Source organism: Tasmannia lanceolata, unplaced genomic scaffold (assembly GCF_043159265.1).
Source record: "Tasmannia lanceolata isolate RefF3 unplaced genomic scaffold, GAP_Taslan_0.1 ptg000015l, whole genome shotgun sequence".
Taxonomy (NCBI): domain Eukaryota; kingdom Viridiplantae; phylum Streptophyta; class Magnoliopsida; order Canellales; family Winteraceae; genus Tasmannia; species Tasmannia lanceolata.
Genome location: NW_027518692.1, coordinates 18,193,449 through 18,220,975, shown reverse-complemented (window position 1 = coordinate 18,220,975; position 27,527 = coordinate 18,193,449). Strand labels below are relative to the sequence as shown.

At 38.0% G+C, this 27,527-nt stretch overlaps 2 protein-coding genes across 6 annotated transcripts in view; one reads left to right on the top strand and one right to left on the bottom strand.

Annotated features, from left to right (window-relative positions):
* Window positions 1-4,190: 4,190 nt before the first annotated feature.
* Window positions 4,191-23,269, top strand: LOC143893074 (zeaxanthin epoxidase, chloroplastic-like). 4 transcript variants are annotated; one of them, XM_077398023.1, is made up of 11 exons: window positions 4,191-4,720; window positions 6,791-6,953; window positions 7,551-7,625; window positions 7,794-7,894; window positions 8,069-8,184; window positions 8,643-8,854; window positions 9,681-9,772; window positions 9,869-9,983; window positions 11,493-11,596; window positions 12,483-14,014; window positions 22,943-23,269. In XM_077398023.1, the coding sequence occupies exons 1-10, from the start codon at window positions 4,320-4,322 to the stop codon at window positions 12,487-12,489; spliced, it is 1,386 nt and encodes a 461-aa protein (XP_077254138.1). In that variant the 5' UTR covers window positions 4,191-4,319; the 3' UTR covers window positions 12,490-14,014; window positions 22,943-23,269. The 4 variants fall into 4 exon arrangements, with proteins under 4 accessions (XP_077254138.1, XP_077254137.1, XP_077254136.1 ...); XM_077398022.1 differs by having other exon boundaries at window positions 22,928-23,269; XM_077398021.1 differs by having other exon boundaries at window positions 12,483-14,030.
* Window positions 23,270-23,320: 51 nt separating this feature from the next.
* Window positions 23,321-27,527, bottom strand: part of LOC143893076 (protein EMSY-LIKE 3-like) — a 42,855-nt gene continuing 38,648 nt past the window's right edge. Inside the window, exons 7-10 of one of the 2 annotated variants that reach the window (XM_077398026.1) lie at window positions 25,473-25,718; window positions 25,313-25,381; window positions 25,169-25,232; window positions 23,321-23,829 (exon numbers count right to left, since the gene is read on the bottom strand). In XM_077398026.1, the coding sequence (XP_077254141.1) occupies window positions 23,702-23,829; window positions 25,169-25,232; window positions 25,313-25,381; window positions 25,473-25,718 (507 nt within the window). In that variant the 3' untranslated portion in view covers window positions 23,321-23,701. Of the gene's footprint in view, window positions 23,833-25,168; window positions 25,233-25,312; window positions 25,382-25,472; window positions 25,719-27,527 lie in introns of both variants that reach the window. The other variant, XM_077398024.1, reaches the window with a different exon arrangement.

Sequence of the window (27,527 nt, the reverse complement as noted above, 5' to 3'; positions counted from 1 at the left end):
CCCGTAGTTAGCACATTAATAGAGAGTTGAATGAGTCATTTAAAATAAATTTAAAAGAGTTAGCTTTTGGAATCGAAGACCGATTATCGGACAGGAATGGTGCATGTGGTGGATAAATCCCCATACCTTCCATTCTTGTAACCAGGTAGCGAGTCTAGATTTCTGGTTAATTATGGGTCCTAGATCCCACATTTAGGTGGCGACTCTGTCAGTCTCTTTTGTGTGGAATTCGGATTGCCTTAGTGGTCCCAAGTTCACATAAAAGATGAATTAAAATCAATAATTAAAATGCACACGCCAATCGCGTGGGTACGAGAGACCAAGAGAAGGCGTGGCGGCTCGCGCCCCACCCCTCTCGCGGGATCGGGTCCCACAGATGGGTGGCCGTGAAAACACGTGAAGTCTGAAAAAAGTAGGTACGGCCCACTTTTTCCGATGATCCAAACCGTTCATTTGTTTGGGCACAACGTAAATAGGTTGTGCCCCAAAAATCATTTCCATAGGATGATCCTAACCCTCCGATCTGTAGAAGATTCCACAAATGATGTTTGGAAATCTCCATTTTCAGATCAGTTCACATTGGAGGGTTAGGATCATCCTATGGAAATATTTTTGGGGCACAACCTATTTACGTTGTGCCCAAACAGATGAACGGTTTGAATCATCGAAAAAAGTGGGTCAGACCTACTTTTTTCAGACTTCACATGTTTTCACGGCCACCCATCATATAAATTCTCCTAATTTCGAATCCTATGATAGGGTCCCGAAATGTGTCCATGGAACCTGGTAATGTGTCCATATCTTGTCCGTTAAAGTTTGGATTCGAATGGACGATCAGACTGTCTGGGTCCATGAATTGACATCCATATTTGGGTGAGAGCATTTTGCAAAGAAATAAAACAAACACATGGACGCTCTCGAACTGGGCTGGGTCGCCCGTTGCAGGTGCGGAGTCTTATGTGGAAGATAATCCCAACCCTCCAATTTATTGAGGAACTCCATATTATGAAAACCTCTGCTGATTGGAGGGTTGGAATCATCCTACGGAAATGATTTTTCGAGCACAACCTATTTATGTTGTGGCCCATGAAATGAACTATTTGGATCATCTTATGGAGCGGGCCGTACAGTACTTTCTGAAAAATACTGGACTATGCAGGCTTATTCCATATAAAAACTCCTCATACCGTATAAAGAAATCATGTGCACATGATGATCCTAGCCCTCTTATCTATAGAAGAATTGCATATTGTTGAAATCTCTATAGATCGGACGATTAATATCATCCTGTGAAAATGATTTTTGGGGCACAACCTATTCACGTAATGGCCAATAAAATGGACGGTTTGGATCATCCTACGGTGTATGGTGTGGGCCGTTCCTTACTTTTTGAAAAATACGGGACAATACTGCCACATGTAGACCTTTCCCCAGTTCAAGGAAGCGAAGCGAAGGGACTCGTAGAGTTAGCAAGCGAAGCGAAGGGAGCTTGCATTTTCAGTTTGGGTTTTCCAACTTCGTTAAGTTACTGGGGTTGATGACATAGCAACGAGATAGTTGGTTTGGCACGAAGTGAGATGCATCAACAAAATTGCCCTTCCATATAGATTGTCGTCGTCTTTTCTGTTGATGCCGTTTCTGAAGGAGCTGCTTATGTCGTCCACATCCAAGCGACTGGAGGCAGGACGATATGATCCGGTAAATGTAGAGACAGCCACACCAACTGGAAGACTCGCCTCTGTATGATCCGGTAAATGTAGAGACAGCCACACCAACTGGAAGACTCGCCTCTCTACAGACTATCTGCCTCTCCTCTACTCCTCTGGCTATACAAAGGATCTAACCTTGATATCTATATTATTGTTCGTGTCAATCTATATGGAGGGTTAGCCCGGGCCTATCACCCGATAGTCCATCGCTTCCCTTACTGAGGAAGAGCTTCCAGTCTAACTCAATCTCTTAAGTCCAACCTTGACCTCAAGGCTTTGGACTGAAAGAGGCACTTCTCCTATCATACTGCCGCCCTTAACTGATTCTGAAATCCAACCTTCTTCTAATCAACCCTCTTTTGAATCTATTTTCGACTCTCCCATCTATCTCATGCGGAAAAAAAAAAACTCATGTCTTGAAATTTAAAACCATGCACTCTTCTCTCTTTAATGAGATGTTTCCTTAACCCCATAACCCTCTCTCTCTCTCTCTCTCTCTCTCTCTCACACACACACACACACAATCGTCCCCTTAAGGCTTATTATGAGCCTAACTGCCCACACCTACCTTCAACCACCACACATCTTCAAGAGGAAGGGCAAATCCTAGGACCTCCACCGCCATTTACCCCCAAAAAACAAGAAAGGAGTGTGCAAAGGATCAAAATGGTGTGTAATAAGCTTGGTTTTAAATTTCGGTTTCGGACATCACTGAAACCGAAATTTCGGCCGAAATCCAATGAACTATTAAAAATAACATTTTATTTATTATAAAATTTGGGTAATTTCGGGAAAACAATAAAAAATTAAAAAAAATCATGAATTTTGGTCGAATGTCCTAAAATTTCAGACGAAATTTTTGAAAAAACTTCGACCGAAATTTCAAATTTTTGGTCAAAATAAAGGAAGGTTTCGGGTATGTGTGATTACAGTTTCGGTCTCCACCAAAATCCAAAATTTCGGATTTCGGTCGAAATGTAAAACCATAGTAATAACTAATAAGGAGGACTTCTAGATTGAAGGGAGCCCTTGCAAAAAAAGAGGTGAAAGGGCTCTCCTATTGGCTACACATCACCGTCATGCATTAATAACAGTTGAAAAGTCAAACATGATGGTGATGTGCAGCCAATGGGGGAGCCCTTTCACCTCTCTTTTGCAAGGGCTCCCTTCAGTCTAGACTTCCTCAATAATAAGTAGGGCTGCAACTCGAGCCGGGTTTTACCCGACCCGCATCGCCCCGACCCGAAAATAGCCTTGGTTGGGTTCAGGTTTCATGGGTTTCGGGTTGAGCATTCAAAAGCCCGCATGAATCTTGGGTCGAGCCGAGTTTGAAGGGGCCCGACCCGACCCGAGTTTCATAAGTTATAGTATGTACATTTTTTTCTATTGTTAGTTAAAAGTTAAAAGTGAAAACCCACGCACCCACTGTTATTGTATGTGAGTGTAATTTCTGCTTCTATGAGTTGAGTTGATTCAAGTGTTTGATTGTAATTACAACATTGTTTGATTACAACATTGTTTGATTCAAGTGTAATGTGAGTGTAATTACATCATTGTTTGATTCAAGTGTAATGTGAGTGTAATTTCTGCTTCTATGAGTTGAGTTGCCTTGCCAACCAAGAATTTTCCTTAAAAAATTGCGTCAACGTGAAAAAACCCGACCCGACCCGAGATTTATCATGGATAGGGCCGGGTTTGGGAATCGTGGGTTTTCCGAAAAAAAACCCGACCTGACTCGAGTTGCAGCCCTGCTAATAAGTATCCTCATTTCATTTTGGAAAATGTTATCAGCAGTACTATATTTCAATGAGGGCACTCCTCACTTTATTAAAAGTACGGTATGGCCTGCATCATAGGATGATCCAAACTGTCCATTAGATGGGCCATAGCCTAAATAGGTTTTGCCTCAAAAATTATTTCCATAGGTTTATCCTAACCCTCTGATCTATAGAGGGTTAGGATCAACCCTCTAACATTCAGATCGGAGGGTTAGGATCAGCCCATGGAAATGATTTTTGGGGCACAACCTATTTAGGCTTTGGCCCATCTAATGGACAGTTTGGATCATCCAATGGTGCAGGCCATTCCGTACTTTTAATAAAGTGAGGAGTGCCCTCATCGAAATACAGCAGTGCTGATAACATTTCCCTTCATGTTCAAACTCACTGTCTCAAACTCCCTCCATGTTATCTTTCTATGCCTGACCCTTTCTCTTAATTTTTTACCCCACGTCATGTTACCAAAAAACCCTTCACCGACTTAAGAAGAAGACACATCCCACTTCTGTTTTTTCCTGCCAAAAATGTGAGTGAAATAGCAAGAAAAAAAGGTCAGTGAAAGGATCAAAATAGGGTGTAAGTATCCATCATCCCCTTTCTAATCTTATTTTTCACCCCATTTCTCCAAAGTTTTCTTTCTAGTCTGTACATTACTCTTATTTTTGCCTCTTGGGTCTTTTCATAAGTATGGAAAATGGTTAACCGCTCACCCACTTCATAATACAAACTGAGACTAATTAATGTCATTCTCTTTGGTATAAATAGGAAGCTTATGCTGCATATATCCTCACATATCAGTAACCTTCTCTTTACTTCTTCTCTTTGACTATCCATGGCTTCTGATCAATGCAACCAATACAAATATTCTGTAAAAAATTTGAAATCGAGACTGAAAAAGTCTCTCTTTAAAGGAAATAGAAGCTCTATGAAATTGGAAAAGGATTTAGAAGGGGAGAAAAGGAGTAAGGTAAGGATTCTGATAGCTGGTGGGGGAATTGGGGGTTTGGTTTTGGCTTTAGCTGCAAAGAATAGAGGATTTGAAGTGAAGGTGTTTGAGAAGAATTTGAGTGCTGTGAGAGGGGAGGGTCGTCATAGAGGTCCAATTCAACTCCACTGCAAGGCCTTGGCAGTATTGCAATCTATGGATAAAGAGGTTGCTGATCAAATCATGAAAGCTGGATGTGTTAATGGTGATCGGATCAATGGCTTAGCTGATGGCATTTCAGGAAAGTGGTAAGCCCAAATTATTATCAAGAATATGTTAGATCCAACTGTTGGACAATCCACATATGTTTGAGTGGTGTTGAGTTGGGTGTCTTGAATTCACCAAGGTTGCTATTGAGGGGGGTTTTTCACCATATGGGGGCATATTAGAATATGTGAGATCCAACTGTTGGATTGGGTGTAGATCTCATTGTTGGATCATCTTGGTGGTAGATTAAGCAAGTTGGCTAAATGAGGTAACCTAGCTAGATTAAATTATTAATTAGGTTAATTAGGTTAGATTAGAACATTTTATTCTTATCTCTTTCTAGTTTATCGTAACATCTTTCTATGCTTATCATCTAAGTGCTCTATATAAGCACTGATTGATTCTCTTCTGAAAGTATCCAAGATTAATAGAAAAACTAGAAAATCTATGTTTTTTAATCAGAAAGTGTAGAAATCGAGGAAAAAAAAAAGAGATTTACTTGGTTTATTACCTTCTATTTTTTGTGTTCCAACTTCCAACCCTAATCCTAGTATAATAGTTTCACCCAAACATGAAAACTATGCAATTTTTACATACCTCCCTTTGGGATGAGGTAAAATTGGTACACAAATGTAACAACTTGCGTCTGTTAAGCTGCTTGTATTTCTATTTATGGGTTTGTATTATTCATAGGCTAGTACGAAGTGGCACTCTCTTGTTTCCCTAGTTAAATTGGAGAGCGGGAGAGAGAAATGAGGATTATGTTAGGTGTTTTACTAGTGTGACTAAGGCGAGAGACTGAGAGGAGACTTAGGCTTTGTCTAAGTTTATGAAAGGAGGAAAACCCACACCAAGTGCTGTTTTCAACTACCCAAGGCGTGCAGTGTGGTCAGTGTTATATAGTGTGTGCATAGGCTTGCCAATGAGTAAAATGAGTCTCCAAAATCATATTCAAGGGTAATTGATTTTTCATCTCCTAGGATTGGATTTCAGGCAATTGAGAAGAAGAGGGGAACATCACTTCTTCCTTAGGCTCTTGATGCCTTTCGAAAAAAGGACCTTTCTAAGACATGTTGCCAAAGTGATGGCTTTTGTGTTGATGGACACATAATGCAAACGACTTAATGGAGATCTACAAGAATCCCGTTAAATTCTTAATGAAAATACACGAACATGCGCCAATGCAAGTGAAATCGAATTGAAATTAAAGTGAAGTGCTAACCAGAGATGATGAATTCATTCCTTCAAATCATAGTGCGAAAAAACTAAATATAAATGTGAAGATAAATTATGACATATTTTGGATTGGTTTCGAGACCTCTTCCTTGGACACAGCCATCTCCTTATATAGATCTTCATTGTAACTGTCTACAACTGCTCCAGATATCCGGGAGTGAACCTATCATAATTGTCAACTTTCATTTTGAATTTTAAATTCCAATCCGTTGAGCATAACTGTTGTTTCTATCTTTTGGGGAAGACAACCTTTAGTGATCAACTGCTATCATCTTGATGCATAAATAATCCACCAATGATTCGGTCACGGTCTTAAATTCAAAAATGGGTGTAAACCAGTGCATGGTGAGAGGGGAGAGAAAAAGAGAGTTTCTTGGGTATTTCTCATGTGATGAGAAATTGGGAGAGGGTCTTTTGTTTTTCTTTTTTGTGTGTACGGTCTTCATTGAGAAGAAAAAGGTTCCGTTTTGCAGGTTTGAATTAATCCGTTATAATCCTTTTATTATTTTTTTCTCACAGTGGAATATCGTGTTCTCCTCCGTAGACATAATCATCTGGGCCGAACCACATATATCTCATGCTTGTGTCTTTTCATCTTTCTATTTCTTTTCGTGTGATTGGATCAGATTTTTCCCGTTGGATTTCTCTACATACTTGTCGCGGAGAGTGGTTGAAGTGAGGAACACATCCTCATGTAGACACACATGTGCCTCGTAAACTAAGGGAGAGGGCCAAAGGCACTATAATGGAAACACGAATGACCCCAACTAGATATCTCTTTTTCCAAGAACTTGAGAAAGGTCTTGTTTAATTATGGCTTGCTCTGTTTTCTCAGAATTCATCTTTCATTTCACTGGTTCATTTTTCTAATACAGGTTTGCAAAGATTGATATGTTGACTCCTGCTAAAAAGAGGGGGCTTCCGGTTAGTCTACTGATCTGCAGGATGACATTGCAAAACATTTTAGTGAATGCAGTTGGATTTGATATAGTATGTAACAGGTCTGAGGTTGTGGACTTCAAGGAAGATTCTAATAAGGTTAGGATGTCTAATTCATCTCTTTCCATTAGTTAATTGAATTCCAAGTTTGAAATGTAAGACCTTATGCGGGCAATCATTGGTCTTAGATCCACTGTCTAGATTAATGAATGAGAATAAGACATGAATGTTTGTGTGGCCTTGAGTTTAACTACATCAGGATTTGTAGTTGATTAGCTTGTTAGAGTTTTATTATGGGTAAAGCACTGTAGTTCTTTTTCGATAAATATGAAGGGATTGGTCTCTTCTACCATCGAACTGATTATTAGGAGATCTTCCCCATCAGAGATCAGGTCATAAATTTTAAGCGCATTAGAGAAGTTTCTAATCCACTTTTATATTCTAGTAATTTGCTTGGTTAGATTAGTATAATTCCTAATAGATCTAGAAAATCAATTTGGTTAGATCTGTTATGTGATCATGGCAGTCTAGAATAACAATGTAGATGATCTAGATGCCCTGATCCTAAACTTAATGGAACTGATAAGATAGGGAATAGAATTACATGGTGAAACAAACAATTAACTTATCTCCTGGTAAATTGGTATTGCATTTCTGTGCCAGTGAATTGACATTCATGTCATTTCCATGGATCAGGTCACTATCATCCTTGAAGATGGGCAGCAATATGAAGGTGATATTCTAGTAGGGGCAGATGGAATATGGTCAAAGGTGACTCAAGCCGTTTTCCCTCTCATTGTTTCCCTTGTTTTTTTTCTTTTCCCTGTTATTTGAATCAATTATATGATACACGCTCACTGTTTTCCTTGTTTTTTTTTTCTTTTCCCTGTTATTTGAATCAATTATATGATATTTTCATCTAATTCATTTGAACTCCAGGTACGTGGAAAACTATTTGGGTGGAAAGAAGCCCAATATTCAAGCTACACATGCTATAGTGGATTAGCAGATTTTGTACCATCATATATCAGCACTGTTGGGTATGTTCATTTGATTTGCAGCAGTACAAGGAAACTTGAAATGGAAAATACTTTCCAATTTTGAAAAATATTGAAGTAGTTTCACTTGGATTTATATTAATGTTAATCTCTTAATGTTCATTCCTTGTATATTCGAAGATGACTGTCATTTTCTTTTCGTGTTTTTCTGCAAAGGTTTCGGGTTTTCATGGGTTTAAATCAATATTTTGCTGCTTGTGATGTTGGGGCTGGGAAGATGCAATGGTATGCATTCCATAAGGAGCCTCGTGGAAATACTGATCCTCCTGCAGGCATGTCAATTCCTCTATCATTTTATTCACTCTTGATATAGTTTTTAAACTTTGGCTTCTTCTTTTTTATGATATTTGCTTGACCCCTCTTTATTACTCCGTGAATGCTACTAGTGGCTTGTTTATCATTATATCCCCATTCATATACAGTCTAATCCAATCATACCTAAGAAAGGACGGAGGAGATGAGTCTAAGGGGGACAGTGAATAGAACATACCGCAAGTCGTTGTACTACACAAGAAACTTCAAATTTCACTAAAATGGCTTGTAATAGAAGATACAAGGCCCAAATTATAGGCTACATTTCAAATATGATATTAACACTTCTTAAGTCTGCTTAGGTTGTTGCGATAGGTAATCACAGTTCCTAACTGGAAGCATATAATTGGATCTGACTCTCGAAAATATTTTTCCAATTGAGGATTTATATGTATGTATCATTGAAATAATAGTGCAGGTAAAAAGAGGAGGCTCCTAGAACTATATGAGAATTGGTGCTGTGAAGTGGTTACTCTAATATCTGTGACACCAGAAGACATGATTCTACGGAGGGATGTGTACGATCGAGACATGATATATGCGTGGAGCAAAGGGCACGTGACGCTACTAGGGGACTCTGTTCATGCAATGCAGCCAAACCTAGGTCAGGGAGGTTGTATGGCAATCGAGGTATATTACTTGCATTGCCCACTCATGTAAGACTGACATTATTAGGGTTGTCAACGGACCCAGATGTCCTGATGGATCCTCAGAAGCTGATCTGATTAAAATGGATCTGGAGACTAATTTAATCCAATGGATGTTTTACGTATCCATGTCTGAAGATCTAACAAGGCCCCAAATGTATAGATCTATACTCAGGATTTAAAATCATGTCTGTATCCGATTAGGGTCAGATAAATTACAAAAAAATGGCTTCACATATTCTGTAGGGTATAGTATAAATTATAAAAATATTTTAGTAATTTTTATGGTTTAATATGAGTTATGATGATATTTTAGTCTTTTTTTATGACAATATTTAAAACATACTTGTTGCACTAGGTAATAACATACTTTGCGCAGTTTTATTAATAGTTGGAAAATGTTTTTTTTTTTAATTTTGTTCTTGAATCCTGAAATGCCCGAATCCGAATGGACTTGGATTCAAACTTCACAGTCTATTAGTCATCCTGCTCCTAGAAAATCTACCAGATAGCCAGGTGCACTATCCAGTAGAAAAGCGTTTTCTTATGAAAATGAACACAATCAGTTTTTTTTTTTTAACGTAGAGTTAGAAGCATAAGAGTCTTGAACACCAAGGGTAAGATCCGAGGAATTCTCCGATTAGAATCTAAGCGGATTGTGAAATAGACACGGGTGAATCCAATTCAAATCCATACTGTTGACACCCATAGACATTATATAATCAATTTCTCTGTAGATGCTAGGATTCTTCTTTAAACTGTCAGCGCTGGTGACATTCTTATATTTTACTCTGCGAAAATACATGCAGGATTGTCAGCAACTTGTACATGAGCTTGAGAAAGCCGTTGAGAGAGGCTGTAATGGTCAAATGGCAGATGAACTTGCATTTTCTCTTAAAAGGTATTCATCTGGTTTAATGTTATTCTATCCAGATTTTTATTCTATTTTTTGGCTAAATGAGTGGTGCTTAAACTAGATTGTTGATGTCCTGAATAGATACGAGAGGAAAAGGATTATTCGAGTCAGTGTAGTGCATGGAATTGTTCGAATGGCATCAAAGATGCTCTTCACGTACCAACCCTATCTGGATTTTGGATCTGACAGGATCTCTGTAAGTTTTCTCTTCTCCTAGTACGTGTTTCAAAAGGTTGTTTATTTCATCCTTTGTTTTAATCATAAGCTTTGCTTCTTTCGACGTAAAATGGGGGTTAATTTAATCCTATATTTTACTTTGAAGGAAACAGAGCCATAGCAAAATATATGGTTAAAAAAACAGCAAGCCAAAAAGACAGGTTTAAAAACATCACTAGCTAAAAAAAAGGATAGAAAAAATGTCAAAAGAAACAAGAATTACAAAAAAAATGATGGATTAAAAAAGGGTTTAAAACGGGCATTGTTTTGCTTATTAAATGTGATGGAAAATCTTGTTTGTATCTGTGCGAAATTTTATATTACTTAGTCAATACATGTCATCAAATTCTAAAATCATATAGGGACTGTTTGGATGTATGAATTTTTTATTCAAGAAAATTTTCTTATGGAAAAATAAAATTTCAATGTATGGTAAACTTCCAAAAATAAAATTTCAATGTATGGTAAACTTGTTTTCTATGAATTTCTTTTCCAAAATAAAAAAATTTCCATGTTTTCAAGGAAAATTGCAAAAAACCTATTAGGCCCTGGAATATTATTTCGCATCAGTTTTTTCCCTAGATCCAAACACCCCCTAAGGTAAGACATATTTTACTAGTTGATTATTCACAAAAAATCATAAAATAATTTAAGATTTGTGGAAGTACTATGGAAAGTATGAACAAAAGGGTCTAACTGTCAGGGAGCTCTTCCACCTAAGTCGAATAAAGAATCCTATTTTTGTAGTTCTTATGATGCACTTGAACTTTATCAGCTTATAATCAAATTAGATCAATTCAGACAATCTACCAATGTATTTTTTACAATCAACACTAGATCTCAGTTCAACACATATTAGATTTCATCCAAGACTTCATGATTAATTTGAAAAATCCTTCCTTCCTTTGGTCTTAATGAATATCATTAACGAGAAGAAGGACAATGGAAAGAAAAAATCAGAAACATAAAGCAAAAGCGAACAATTCCATAGTGGAGAGGTTCACTTTGAAGATTTTCTAAGAAAATAAATAAAACGGAGTTTTTTTAATATGTTCAATGTTTTAAGTTCTATAAAGTCTTGTTGATAAGGAACTCAGAAATACAATTCTGGAAAAAAATGTATAAAAGGGCGGCCCAGTGCACGAAGCTCCCGTCATTGCGGGGTCTGGGGAGGGCTAGATGTACGCAGCCTTACGCCTGCTTTGCAGAGAGGCTGTTTCCGTGACTCGAACCCATGACCATGAGGTCACAATGGAGCAACCTTACCAATGCGCCAAGTCTGGAAAAAGCATGTATACTTTGAAAAGATATGAAGTTATTTAACATAGATTTTACTCTCTTATAAAAGTGAGTTTTGAAAAATGTGAAATTCTATTAGCATAGATTTAACTCTCTTTAAAAGCATGAGCTTTGTTGCTTTAGCAATATTGAGTTGTGTTAATCAAACAATGTTTTTCTTTAATAAGGGTATGCCATGTTATTGTTTCAGTTCCTGAAAAGGCTGCAGATACCAAATCCTGCTTTACTTCCACGGCGTTTATTTATTGCGCTTGTGATGCCGAGGTTGATGAATTGGATGTTAGTAGGTCATTGGTAAGCATTCTTTTAGGAATTTATTTAAATTATTGGATCATGGAAGATCTATACCTACTTTCACAACTTTATTCCAAAAACAATGATCTCAAATTTTCACTTAAATTCACCCACCACTGAAATTAAGAGAAGCTTGCAATCTTTGGTTTTGCCAAGGAATACAGAAACTTCCATCATACTAATTGACATGCCCTAGAGACAAGGGGCCACCAGTTATACAAGATGCTAAACCCACTCAACAAATAAATAAAATAGTGTGTCTAGGCAATTTTGCAAAAGTAATTTTGCGGCCTCTCTTTTTCAAGAGAGAAGTGCCACCTCATATGTATAATAAGACAAATTCAGCTCTGAGTTGGCTCCTCTCTCTTGAAAAAGAGTAGCCATGAAATGTCTTTATGTAAAATTGCCTAGACACACTCAATAAAATATTATGCACTAAAACATGAAATAATGATTGTGAGAAGGCTACAGTTTATCTCACTTCAATCTCAGTAGTCTTTGGTGAATGGTGTTGAATTCCTAGATTAATAAGCATGAACTACAATTAGAATAATATGGTTCTCTTATTTCCTGTGATTAATGCCTTCTAACCATAATAGTTGAAATTAATCACTAGAGATAATTTAACGTAGGGGGTACTTGGATGTTGACCTAAATTGCAATTTGGGTTCAAATTGGGCCTTCTTGAGAAGCATAAACTATAATTAGAAGGCCCCAAATTGCAATTTAGTTATACATCCAAAGCACCTTAATTAGATTGGATACATGCAACAATGCAATATGTGATCACAGCTCAAGATAGAAGCCTACTAGGCTCGTAATTTTTTTCTTTTACCAGAATGTCCTTGATATTTTAATAAGCTTTGTAATGTGGGTATTCTTGAAGGTTTTAATGAGAAGGAAAGGACCGACCAATGGTGCTATGAGGTTGACAACTTTATCCTTAGCTGGGAGCTCAAGTGTATGTAAAAAGCTTGGTTATATAATTTTGTAGTATATGTTTTCTTGGATATGAGGTAGGAGATATCAGTGTGAATATGCTGGTTTAGAAGGTACAAAAGACGGAGGAGAAGAAAAAAAATGCAGAAACTCTCTCTCTCTCTCTCTCTCTCTCTCTCTCTCTCTCTCTCACACACACACACACACACACACACACACAACAAGCATTTCTACAAGCAGATTGGAACAGGCAAAATCAACCTTTACACCCCCCTTCCTAATCTCAGAAATTGCTCCCTCCACTCAATCTCATGCATCTGAACCAGGTTATAGATCTTGAAGCCTCTGAAAAGAAACAATTATTGAGAGGATGCTATAGTTAGATCGAACCCGTGTAGTTGCACTTGCCACCCTCGATGTCTGATCTAACTATAGCATCCTCTAAAGTCCTATAAACTGGGCTATCGTTGGATCTAATATCAAGGGTGGCACTCTAATTATGTACAGGTAAGGGCAAGGACACACTTCTAAAACAGGATTTTGTTTAGAAAATAAAGACGAAAGTGAAAATGACCAACGATTTGGACACTGGTTTCATTATCAATAAGATTAATAGACATATGCAAAGGCAACAGATTTCATTAGAATGAAAAGAATATGAGATGGTCAATATAAGAGAGGAAGAGTCGAGCAAAAGAAAAACAAAATACAAACAAGAAGGCTTTCCTACAAGCAAGGAAAGCTCCTAGAACAACTTCGTCAAGGCGGAAGAGAATCAAACAACTCTAGTTCCTCCTTGGAAACCCCTTCTCGGGCTAGCCTATCTGCAACACCATTTTCAGACCTTCAAACGTGCTGAAAAGGGAATAGACATATGCCACGTGTCTAAGAGATAATGAAAGGTTTTGGTATACATGATACTAAATAATTAATTTCAAGGTAATACAGGCACACTTACCAAATAAAGTTGGAGCCCATCACTCACCGAGTCAACTCGGCAATTCATTTCACACTCACTTGGTTAGCATCAAAGGTGAATGGTCTTTGTCCCAAACAAAGTGGAAGAGACTGAAATTTAACAAGTCCTAAGTGGGGGGCCACCTAGGTATGGGACTGGGTGGGATCCAGCTTGGTATAGGACAGGTTTAAAGGGCTTTGCCTAACGTGTTCCATCAGCTCGGTAGCTTTTAGCGTTTCGGTAAGGTACCTAACATATCCTGCACTTACTCTCTCAAACCCAACAAGCTCAAGGACAATTTGGTCATTATCCTAGTCCATCCATTGGCCCTTCTTGGGGGTCGCCAAGCCCTTTTGAGGAGTATTGCTGTTGGGTTATCAGAGAAAGATACAGAGCAATCACCTTTGATACCAGAGGCGCAGGTAGATCTACGGGTAGACCTTCTTTGACGGGTTTTTCTGAAATTAATCACCGTTTGCAAATGGGTGTCTCAAAATTTGTCTACTGATAAGATTCTTTTGGTGGGTTCTTCTGCAGGTACTAGTTTTATCTATCCATGTATCTGCATTTTCTGGATTTTTTTTTATCTGTGTTGATTTTATGATTTTTGGATATTGATGAGTGAGTTTTGATGAAATGTTTGTGTTCTGTGTATGTTGTTGCTACGTGCCTAGATGGGTTCCACTTGGGGAATTTGTAGGATTTGCTTTGTAGTTGTTTGGTATGTGTAGGAGTCTTAGAGATAAGGGTTACGGTTTATAGATTGGCTTGGGTAGGAGTTTTAGATGAATTGGGATTTTTTTCTATAAATAACATGTAACTAGTCTTTTTCAAATTAATGAAGAATTTTATCCCAAAATTGTGTTTTGAGGGTCGAAGATCAAAGACATTGCGGACCAATTTGGGTTTGTAACAGTTGCGAAGCTATGGAAATGTTAATCACGCTAGGATAACTGTGATGAAATGGGTTTTGTATGATTTAGGGTTTTGGGGTGTAGTTTTCATGTGTTTTGGAGAGGTCTGAAGATTGTTCTTTTCTTGTTTCATGTTTGATTGGGAATTACAATGACATTATGAGTTTGATTACGTGGGTTTCTGTTTTCATGTGATCCTGCAATGTCAAATTGGGGTAAATGGAGTTCATGCTTGGACAAGTTTGATTAGTTTTTTTTTTTTTTAGGCTCTTGCAATTTAGGGTTCATCTATTGTAGAGGTTGTATATTTGAGAAGGTACGGTACAGTAATCAGGAGTTTGATGAAATGTGGGACATGGGTTTCATTTTTAAGGTTGGATGAAATGGGAAATCATTTTGTATTAGAGAGGAAGCCCTTTTGGAAGAGTTGGAAAAATCCTTTGGGGCCTCATACCATATGTTTTGATGGGGAAATCTAGAAGGAGAGGAATAACTGTATTTGTTGCAAAGGATAGTTATGGAGATAAGATTGAACTTATTGTTTGGGGTACGAAAGAACATAAATAAAACTCATACTGTTTTTGGTAATATATAAATCAGCAAGGTTGGGTTTCAAACTATACCAAGATGAATAGTAGTCGTAGAAGATGAGCAGCATCAATTGCAATTAACCATAATCTTGCATGAACTGAAGTAAACATAGAAAACAGAGATAGGATGTCACTTACCAAGTTGAGGCGCGAATCTGTATTCGCTGTCTTTTAAGGCAAATCTCGCCCCACTATGACAAATCAACGGTGCAGATCGGATGATCGATATATGCCTCCATGATACATCAACTCTCGCTCCAAGGGTGTGTAGTCACGCAGCCTGGATGCCTATCAAACTCGCTTATCTTGCCGTTTGCCTTGATCGTGAAACAAAAAAAAAACGAAGAGAAGATCTTAAAACCATAAACAAAGAGAACCATAAAGTGTATTCTACTTCTTCCTTTCGGATAACTTTCTATTATCTCAAAACTTGATTTAAAGAAAAGGAATCAACGCTTAATGTGCGAAATGTTACACATCAATCGTACATTAATCTTTTCCAAATGGTCTACTAAATCACGTGGAAAGCTGAAACCTAAATGGTAAAGAAGAAATAAACACAAGCCATTAAAGAAGCTCTTTTTCCACGGTGAAGAAATTCTTTATGGAAAAAAAAGATAAAATAAAATAAAGCAAATATAAGAGGATAAAAGAAAAAAAATATTACACGCACGCTATGTCCACAACCATGACCTGACAAGGCTCGGCTCGGCGCGTACACTTGCGCATGGTAAAGAGTGTTCCCACCAAGTCGTAATTTTCTCTCTAAAAATCTTCAACCCTAGAGATGCAACTCGTATATATATAAACCTCTTTTCCCACTCTCAACTTCCAATGTGGGATAAGATATCTCCACAAAGCTCGAAAAGTTATGGAGGGGAATTCAAATTTGGGTTTGAAATTCGCAAAAGCTTAAAAGAGCACAAGTGTGCCACAAAAGGACAAAAGACTACAAGTGGCAATTTTCAATTACATTGTGGCTTTTCTTTTAAACCTACAAAGAAAAGTACAAACTATCTTTTCTTTTAAATACTAAAGAAAAGTCAACAATTTTTTAGATGAAGAAATCTATATGGAGCGACCTGAAGGCTTTGTAATCCAAGGCCAAGAATACAAAATGTCTGAACTAATAAAGTCTATTTATGGACTAAAACAAGCTCTTAAACAATGGCATAAGAAATTTGATAGTGTGATGCTATCATATGTATTCACAATTAATGAATCGAATAAATATGCATACATCAGGTTTAGTGGAGACTGGTGTCATTGAATGCCTGTACGTAGATGATATGTTTATCATCGGAACGGACATAATAAAGGTAATCAAAGACACTAAGAAATTTCTGTAGAATAACTTTGATATGAAAGACCTAGGAAAGACACATGTAGTCCTCGATATTAAAATTAAAAGAAACCTAGAAGAAGAAATCTTAACTCAGTCTTACTACGTAGAGAAAATTCTAAAGTGGTAATCAATGTGATTGCAAACCTGTATCTTCATGATTCGAGTACAAGGTTATGTAAAAACAAAGGAAGTAGTATAAATCTACTATAATACTCTAAAGTAATTGGGAGTCTAATGTATTTAATGAACTGCACTAGGCCAGATATAGCCTACGTAGTAGGAAGACTCAATAACTACACTTGTAATCCTCGACATAATCATTGGGATGCTCTAGTTAGAGTATTGAAATATGTTAAGGGCACCATTAATTACGGGTTGCATTTTTCCAAATATCATGTTGTATTAGAGGGATATAGTGATGCTAATTGGAGTGAATGTGTTCACCCTACGTAGTATTGCAGTTTCCTGAAAGTCAACCAAGCAAACATGTACAGCTAGATCCACTATGGAACTAGAATTCATTGCTTTAGATAAAAAAAGTGAGGAAGCCGAATAGCTTAGGAATTTCTTGATTGATATTCCACTTTGGAATAAGCCAGTACCAAGTATTACAATCCATTGTGATTGTTAGGCTTCCATTAGAAGAGCAAGTGACAATGTTTATAATGGAAAATCCCGATACATTCATCGGAGGCATAACCCTATAAGATTGTTATTAAAGAACGGAGTGATAACCATTGATTATGTTAGATTGATAGACAAACTTAGTCATTAGCACATCAAGAGGGATGAGGCTGAAGCTCATTTATTAAATCACCTATAACGAGAACCCATCATAACTTAACTGGAGATCCCAAGGAGGTTAAATGGGAGCAACAAGTTCTTTCAGCGATTTGTTTTGTACCATGATGATTGTGAATTAAGTTAATTGTCAGTGGGGCGAGTAGTTATCGAGCATTCATGAAAAGAGGATACAACACATGTCCGAAAAGTGTGGGTGCGACCTATAACGTGAGGTTAGCTAATTGTCAGTGGGGCAAGTAGTTATCGAGCACTCATGATAGATAATATGCATGAAAGTGTGGCCACTTCCTATGAGAATTGGGCTAATTATCTAGAGCGCTCGTGAAAAGAGGATACAACACATGTCCGAAAAGTGTTAAACCGTATGAACTTGCTTATGTCATTATTTTTTATGTGTGTAATATGTTGTCTCAGTTTATTACTCGATGTTCTTAGTTCAAGACTTACGTTCACCAAGTACTTAATAAACTCGATATACCTACACCGAATAAAGGTTCAAGGCCAAAAGACACATGTACTATGCATAACTTATTCCTTTGCCTTGATCAATCTGTCTCTTTCTGATTTCATTATTTTCTTGAAATTTTGAATTAGTGGGGGATTGTTGACTTTTCTTTACAATTTAAAAGAAAAGACATTTGAACTTTTCTTTGTTGGTTTAAAAGAAAAGCCACATTGTAATTCAAAATTACAACTTGTGGTCTTTTATCCTTTTGTTACACATTTGTGTTCTCTTAAGCTTTTATGAATTTTAAACCCAAATTTGAATTTCCCTCCATTTCTTGTTAAGTTTTATGGAAATCTCGTATCCCACATTGGAAGTTGAGAGTGGACAAAAGGGTGTATATAGAAGTTGAATCTCTTAGGGTTCGTGATTCTTAGAGAGAAAACTATGGTTTTGTGGGAAAACTCTTTACCGTGTGTGCGCTGAGCCTAACCGTGTCGGGTCGGGTCGGGTCGGGTTTGGACGTGGCGTGTTGTGTGTAATATATTTGTGCGCTGAGCCTAACCGTGTCGGGCCGTAAAGAATTTCTTTACCCCGAAAAGAGCTTATTTAATGGCTTGTGTTTATCTCTTCTTTACCATTTGGGTTACGGTTTTTCATGTGGTTTAGTGGACCATTTGAAAACAATTAATGCGTTATTTGTGTAACATTCCGTGCATTAACCATCGTTTCGTTTTCTTTAAATCTAGTTCTGATAACATAAAGGCATATGTGCTGCGTGAGTGCACACCTCTGGAGCGAGAGTTGATGTATCCTTGAGGCATACGCTGATCATCCCATCTGCATCGTTGATTTGTCATAATGGGGGCGAGATTTGCCTTAAGAACAACGAATATAGATTCACGCTTCAATTTGATAAGTGATATCTTCTCTTTGTTCTCTTTGTTTACGGTCCAGTTCATGCAAGATTATGGTTTCTGTTATCATTCAAAAAAAAAGATTTGGTTTATGTTGATTGTGACTGTAATAGATTATGCTCATCTTCTGCAACTATTATCAATTTTGGTATAATTCAAAACCCAACCTTACCATCTTCTTTAGGAATTGGAAGAACGTAATCTGGGGAAAAAGTTGGAAAGTTAAAGCGCTTCCAAAGTGGTCTCCCCCTCCATGTGGATGGATCAAAGTAAACTTTTATAGAGGCTCCAAAAGTAAGTCAGGTCATGCAGGGGTAGGTGGCATCTTCGAGGCTCAAATGGTCGTGTTTGATTAGCATTTTCTGGAATGAGAGAGTGGCTCTAATGAGGCGGAAGCTAGAGCTCTCCTTTGTGGCTTGAGGATTTTTAGGTCCTCTCTATGTGGTCCCCTAATCATTGAAGGTGACTCATCCAATATCCTCTCGTAGCCGGGACTTGGAATTAAGTGATGTGATTGCTAAAATACTAGATCTTTTTCTCAAAATTAAACCCAAAATTCTTCATAAATTGAGACCTGAAAACAAGATAGCAGATAAATTAGCTAAAGTGGTGGAGAGGAAGGAATTAGTAATTGTAAAATCCATTCCACTTTAGATCTGGCTTATGTCCTGTCGTGGTCTTGATGATGGAGACCAAATAGCGATTTGCGGGCATTATTGTGGGGCATTGCTATTCTATGCTGTTTTGTTTAGATGCTCACGGGATTTCTTGTCCCTAAAAGCTGATTTGTTGTTGTTTGGTTTGCCATTACTTTTTGGCGATAAAGTATTGTTATTGTTCAAATAATCCTAATTCTAAATTTGTTACTAATCCTGTAGTACAAGTTAAATCTAGACAAGGTATGTGATTTTTTTATTTACTCATGTCTTGTGTCTTATCTCATAGCCTTGGATATCAATATCCATATTCTGAGTAGCATAGGTTAGAACTTGGGTTTGGGGTTTTCAGACAAAATGGATTTCCCCAGGTCCGGAACTCATTCTAATTGCTTGGGTTTTGTGAGAAATGTCACTATGAAACTCTGGGTTACTTTCTTTGTATAGATGGACAAAAACATATTAGAATTTTGAGGTCTAATGAGATGATTAGTTGTCTCAATTTTATGCTATAGTGTATATTAATAGTTAGATAACTATCTGGGGATAACGCAAGTTTTGCAATCTACACTCCAGAAATAAAATATTAGTTCATTTATTCTATGCTTTAGCTCAGGCTTTACATGGAATGCTAGATAATTTGTTTCAGCTCTACAACAGATACTTCATGACATTGTTATGTGACAGGGAATGTTGAATATCCCATGGGAGATGATAAAGAGAAGTCATGAATCTGATTATTGTGAGATACATGAGGCTGTATTCTTCTATAGCATCGAATTGTAAAACTATACATAGCTTATCGTCACAATTTAAGTAAAACTTTCTTGTGTGGCATAGGGTTGTGGATTGACTGTTTTAATTGGAATTTCTCTCATTTGCATCTTACAATAGGCTGAAACTAAAAGTATATCTACTTGGAAAATTTTGAATATGCAATCATATGCATATTACTGTTATAGTGAGGCTTACATACTTCCTAATATGGCCATGGAGAGTCAATTACATAAAATGAACACCTTCTGTTGAAATTCTTCAGCTGGGATTGTTTTGCTAGTCTCCTGTAATAGACATTTGGTTTGATGGTTTAAAAGGACAAATATATTTTCCACCTACATTCACCTATTGACATCCATGTGTTATATAGTAGTTTAATGTTTATTCTTTCCTTACTCGCCCAACAGGCTTCTTTTTGTGTTTTGGTTTTTGTTTTTTTTTTGTTTTTGTTTGGAAATGATTAGTCGCCCAACAGGCTTAAGAGCTAGTTCTTGCTGGGAATCTCTTGCCTTTTTCTGTATTTAAGCAACTAAGATTAGGAGACCTCAAACCAACCACCATCACTCTTCAATTGGCGGATAGATCAATTAAAACACCCAAAGGGATGGTTGAGGATGTGTTAGTTAAAGTAAGTGATTTTTTATTTCCCGTAGATTTTGTTGTGTTAGATACCGAGCCTGTTGCTAATATTAAGGATCAAATCCCTAATAGACATTTAGTTTGTGTTGCTGCTCAATTTAGCCGACCCCAACTAGTTTGGGACAAAGGCTTTGTTGAGTTGAGTTGAGTTGAGTTTGTGTTGCTGCTCAATTCCGGCTCTCGTGCTCCGTTGGCACCGCCCTCAGTCTCACTGAGGCAGAAGCATGGTCGGACGAATAGTAATCTGCTGGTCCTCGTGCCCTGCTCTCACAGACAAAGGTTAGGGGTGCCCGGGGTTGGAACTCCGGGGAAACCCTTCGACACTTAAGTCAAAAGAGGCAACAGAATGAGGACTGAACACAAAGGACGAGAGGCTTTAGGTGATCCAAGAGGGGCGTCAGGTGTGAGCACCTGGGGTGAATTGTCAATTACCTCTGAAATGGAGTGAAGGGTCCCCTTTTATAGATGGAGGTTCCGTGTCTGGCGAGCCGGTGATGTGATGACGGCGTGGTGCCGGTATGAGCGACAGTACAGGCGCGGTACAGTTGGCCAGGAATGTCAAGTTAACGGTATGATATGGGACGTGTCCTTTCCCTAATAGTGACAACCTAATGGTTGGTGGAGGATGGGACCCTGTACGGTCCCAGATGGTAACAAGCCAGTAGTTGGTGGGTGATGAGACCCCGTACGGTCTCTGGCAGTGATGGAACAGTAGTTGGTGGGCAAGGGGACGTTGTACGGTCTCCTGGGGCGGCGGCCTGGCGAGTTGGTAGTTGTTGGGATGCCACTATTGCTAAGGGTTCCTACTCGGCCGAGGACTGGCTCGGTCTCCTGCCGCCACGTCGTGAGCTCGACCAACCAAGGTCTCTCCTCTGGGCCGAGGTTACGGTCACTCCATGTGGCGGCTCCAGGCCGGAGGGATCCTCGGTCCCGAAATCCCTTGATTCCTGGTTCCGCAAAGCGGAGTGGTTGGCGGTGCTCGGCTTATGGCCGACCAAGTGCCTTAGTCTCGATCGGGGGCAACGATGCAGCCTTGGCGCGACATGTTCCCATAGCAGCCCCCCCCCCCCTCTCCCCGCCACGTGTCAGTGCACTATTGGTAGCCCTATTTTGACCCCAACTGTTTGTTCGTTTAAAAGGACTACAATATTTTCCACCTACATTCACGTATACACATCCATGTAATGATATTTTCCATCTATCTACGAAGGTTTCCATCAAGGAAGTCGAGCGCATCTACCTACATTCACCTGTACACATCTATAGGATGCCATCTGAAACTAGATTCTAAAATGGAAACCAGGAAAATAGAGATTCACACTGGATGGGAGTCTGGATATCACAGAGTTCGGAAAGAAGGTTTCCATCAAGGAAGCAAATATAATGCAAATCCCATGATCGTCTTTTGATCTTTCTGCTTATGAACCCAGACATGTAAATAATTCATCGGCATGCTAATTGGCGTAGCACATGATTTGAACTTGTTACCTTATATTCTGGCATGCCTTGATGTTGTTTAACCTTGTGTAGTCACTTTAGCCATCTTTCATCATTTACCACTGCTTTCTTGTATTACCATTGCATGTGCATGGGGTTTAAATTTGCAAAAGGGAAAGAATAAGATACACGAATCTAGGAAGAAAGAACCCATGAAGGTGTGATTGATTAGATAGAAAATGATTGAGAGAGGAGGAACGGGTAGTCGAAGGAGCAGACTTGGGAAGTGTAGAGCACTTTGATGCTAGAGTTGGAATTATCAAATCTGTAATACCAAGACATAACCAAATAGCTCCTATAGACTCCTCTTGCTATTCACAATTAGTTCGGCATGGCTGAGTTCAACCTCCATGTTTTGTTTATCATTCTTGATGAACATGCCTAGAAATAGCTGTCATTTATGTGTGTACATAATAAAATCAGCACAATTGAGAAACACTATTATGAGCCTCAGCTACAATTGGTTTATCGTACCATTTCTTTTTCTAGATTTTTTCTATGGGTGGAAAGGAAAAAATGTGAGTGAAAATCCCACTGAACCAAATTTAGTCAATGAATCTAAGAAATAGTGAGAATTCTTGATCTCTCTCAATTCAATGATCCATGATTCGAATTGAACTGATGCTGTTTCATTGATTCATGTTTAATTCCATCCTCTGAAGAACTTCATTTCAATTGGAATTTTGATCTCTCTCAATTCAAAGATTCAGTGTTGGAATTCATGTGGTTTCATTGATTCCAGCTATTCCTCTGAGTGGAACAATTTTTTAAGGTTTCAATTATTATCTTTAAATTCTCCTAATGTATCCATAAATCTACGGGCTTTGGTTACTTTTGTTTTCTCACGCAGGTGCCCCTATATCAGGCTCTGCAGTCGATCAAGTTGAACAATTTGTGGGTTACGTGAGTTTAGGATACCCTTTGGGTTGGACAGTTGGAGTCCATCCATCCTCTTCGGAAAGCACCACAAAGCTATTCTACAGTCCAAAAAGCCTAAGCTCTTTGTTATGGGCACCAGAGATGGGTTTACAATTGTAAAGCAGTTGGATTAATTCATACTTAGCCACAAAATCTGAGGGGGTACCCTAGATTCTGACGTAGGGCACCAATGTAGAACAATATATTTTTGTTCATTCATGCCCCATTCATAGCATTTAAAAACCCTACTAAAAGAATATTGATATTGCATTCTTATTGAGCTTCTGAATGTCATTTGTATTTAAGATATTGTACCCCCAAGAGGAAGCCTTAAATCTGTTGTTACCAAATAATCAATCCTGCACTTGCAGCATCCACAAGTAGCACGCGTAGGCATAAGAAGAAAAATCATGTAGAATAAAAAATTGGTTCCGAGGAACTAACACTTCTGCAACACCAAAAAGGCAGCCATTTTCAAGCCACTCACAGATTATTCACTAAATAATTTTACAGGGGTATCACCCAGCTTTTTCCAGTGACTTTGTACTGGATAGATACACAACTCATGCTAAGCATTTTCCCCACAACTAGAGACCAATGCAAGGAGCTGATATTTTAATCTGGCATGAGAAATAAATTAGAGAGCATGGCATTTTACAGGGAAGTGGGGTTTTCCAGTCTGAATTTAGACTGGGTTGTATACAAATCAGATGTCTTCATCACCTTCAGAAGCAACTCTGCCCTCTCCAGCCAGTTGATTTCCATCGGAGCCTTCGCCTCTCCACCCTCGTTCTAGGCCCATAGATTGCCCGTGTGAGAATTGATGCTCACCCTCTTCTGTTTCAGGTGAAAAACACAGCATCACAATCATTCATAAAAATGGGAAACTCAAAAGAAAAATGTTGTTTTTTTATGTGAAGAATAACTTTTTTATGCTTAGTTCAAAATTGCATATCTGCATTGGGTATCTGGAAATAGTGCAACAGCCTTATCAGGGCTTTTTTCCAGGGAAATATTACTTTAAAATAAAAGAAGGGAAATGATATCAGCACAACCATGTTTGTTTTGATATTTGTGCTAACCTATCTTGTCTTTTAGCATTTAAAGAGCTGTCAAAAGGTTATTACAGTTCCCAAAAAGCTATCACAAGCCAATTAAAGAAGAAAAGACAAGCTAAAACCGTGCAAATGATAAAACGGGGTTGTGCTTGGAGGAACCATCAATCAGAATGCGCCATGCGCCATGTGTACAAAAAAAATCAAATTTTTAGTGAGTTTCCTAAACCAAAGAAACCCTTATAGGCAGTAACTGATTTGTTCAGATTCCTGTTCGGTTGTGAAACCGGTTTCCCTAGCATTGCTCAATAATAAAACTAATGCACTTTCTGATGAGCTATGGTCATGCTACAGGCCTACATATCAGCCAATGCCGCAGTGTAATGGTAATTTTGCCGCTCGCCGAGACCATTGAGTACCCAGATTCTTAACAGATCAAGATACACAACAAACACAAAAATAAGGCCTTTTTTTATAAATGGTCACAAAAATAAGGCCTAATTTCCACGAATAACATTATTGTTGATCAGTGAATCAATATAAAGGGAAAATGAATAAAAATCCATCTGCGAAGTACCGTAAATTATTAAGGTTTCCACTAGCTGTAAAATATGAAAGTGTTTCAAGTTAATTATATTAAAAAAATATGGGCTATCTTCATTATTATCAGGTTATCTGGTTTTACATACAGACCAGTGTCTGGCTTACGGGTTGCATTTAAAAAGCATGACCGATATTAAAACTAACAGAAAAATCCACCCAACCAACCAATTTCAAACCATAAAAGTATAGAATTATAGAAGAAATAATATTGATCCATATTTATTTATTTGAAATGAGTGATATGATCCAATTGATAATTTATACAAAATAAAAGGACATCTTAAGCTTGAAGAAACAAAATGCAAGATATAAAAGCCGAGTTTTACAAAAGATATAAAGCCAATTTTAATACTAACAGAAAAATCTACCCCACCAACCAATTTAAAACCATAACGTACAGAATTATAGAAAAAACGACATGATTCAATTGATAGTTTATAAAAAGCAAAAAGACATCTTAAGCTGAGGAAATAAGATGCAAGATATAAAAGTAGATGGGGCCTATATATAGTTACCACTTTCACCATCGGATGCATCCGCAAGTCTCGCAATTGCATCAATCAGTGCTTGCTCATGCTCCTGCCAATACAACTAAAGCATTTAGTTTGCTGTAAAGTGGAAAATGTAAACTCGACAATTATAAGAAAAGAATTACTCACTTTCAAAACTTTCTTGGCCTTCTCAATCTCAAGCGGATCAGGATGGCTTGCACCAAAAACCCTCTCCACCTGTTCAATATCATAAAAGGGGGAAAAGGAAAACAACGATGGAATCAACATATTTGGGCTTCATAATCTGGATTTAGTATCTTGTGCATACCTCCTTAATTAAAGTATCGGTGTGAAGTATTTCAATATCATCTGAGCCTTTCTTTCCTATGCCATTTTGTGATGGAGGGAAATCTTTCTTGGACTGATTCTTTGGGACCCCTCTCCCTCTGCCTGCCCCTGGAACGGCTCCGCCACGGCCCATGGGCTTCTTAACCCCACGCACTGGCCCACCGAGGCCTGTCCGACGATTGATGCCTGGATCCTCACCTTCCCATCGGATGTCCTCAGGAGAAATCTGCCAGTTATATATAGATAAACCAAATTACAAACAAGGAGAAGAGTGCAAGGAATTCATTAGTACTGCAAGGTTGCAACATATTCGCTAGGCCAATATCAAATTTAAAGCAGTTAGCAAAATTATCTATCAATAGTTCTGTTGAAGTATAAATGATTAAATAACACCAACTCCAACAGCTTAAACTTTTGGAGTAATTGGTTGTTTCACAAGTTCAATGACCACCCAGCTATATTCTGAGATCAACAAAACAATAAAATACTCCAAGAATACCTACGAAATTCTGACAATGATATCGAGTCTTCCACCATTTTCAACACATCATCAGAAAATATTAGAAATTTTATCATCAATTAAACTACTGCCAACTTGCATGTAATGTGGCACCATAGGGTTCTGTTACTGCACCACCCACACCAAAAAGCAACTTCGTGCTTATATGGCTTGGACATGCTTCATTCTTGAATGATTCAATTGAAGAGCAAGTTCATATCCATCGTAGATAGAATTAATTTCGAAAGTCACTTTTCACCAAATTGTGGTACCCCTTTGAAGATTTCTGCTCCAATTGCAGTTGAACTAGCCAATTGGACCTGTTAAACTATGTGGAAGCGTAGCCCTTGAGTTTGATAGCCACAAACTTCACCTTCTTGGCTTCGAACATCTCCAATTTTTTAAAATCCTTTTTATTTCAGCCAACAATTGAGTAATTGCTCTGGTTGTTTTAACTCCACAAAAATCAGGTATGTCTACTTTAACATGACTGTTGATCACTTCTGTCACGGCCATTTTGCTTGAATTGTGCTCCACCATGCACAAAACCTGGATAATTCCAATCATTGATAGGTGGTCTAGGGATTCTACAGTTTCCAAAGGCACCATTGGTCCCATAAATTCGCACTGGCCGTAATTGTTGGCAAAGTTGCCCAAGTAATTGTGTCAAAGCTTGAAACTGCTCTCCAATTCAAAGTCTTGCTGGTTTGGTGGATCATTTCCTCCTCTCGGGATGGCCCATGAAAATCACCAATCAAATAGGCTCTTATACCAACTAGCATGAAGGATGTAAGATGGGTTCAAACGAGGGAAGTAGACCAAGATGAACTGTTTTTATGGGAATCTAAGGTTGAAATTTTTTTTTTTGAAGAGAATAGAATAGTCCTTCATTGCAGGGGGTGTAAATATCAATAATAATACCACTCAGAAAATTCAGAATTAAATCTAGTGATTGGAATGGGTTGAAATTGTGAGCTTTAACAGTCCACAGTTTGTAATTCTTTGAAAATCAAAATTCAAATATGAAGAATAGAAATGGTGACTTGGGAATAGAAGATCTTACTAGAAGTAAGATAGATTAAACATTAGGGCGTCACGCCAATAGCAATTCCAGGGTATCATACCAAGGATTTTATCAAGGGATCACATCTTAGATCTTGGATTGGAGAATCATTCATACACAGGTTGCAAGATTGCAAACAAAAGTTCTTATCATCCATTCATGTTCTAAAATGTTTAGAAACAAAAGTTCTTATCATCAATTCATACACAGGTTTGATGAGTCAAAGAACATGGAGATGGTGATCCAAACCATTCATTTGATAGGCCCTCACATTGATAGTGTGCCCAAAAAATCAGCTCCATAGGATCATCCCAACCCTTCAAACTGTGGAGACAAAAATGGACAGATTTGTGAAGGTTTTTACATGTCCATTTTTGCCTCCATAGATCGTAGGGTTGGGATGATCCTATGGAGCTGATTTTTGGGCACAACCTATCTATGTGAGGGCCCCTCAAATGAATGGTTTGCATCAC

Coding starts and splice junctions, on each gene's coding strand:
- LOC143893074 (XM_077398023.1), top strand. CDS start 4,320: ATGGCTTCTGATCAATGCAACCAATACAAATATTCTGTAAAAAATTTG. Junction 7,895..8,068: donor TCATATATCAGCACTGTTGG/GTATGTTCATTT, acceptor TTTTCTGCAAAG/GTTTCGGGTTTTCATGGGTT. Junction 8,855..9,680: donor GAGGTTGTATGGCAATCGAG/GTATATTACTTG, acceptor AAATACATGCAG/GATTGTCAGCAACTTGTACA.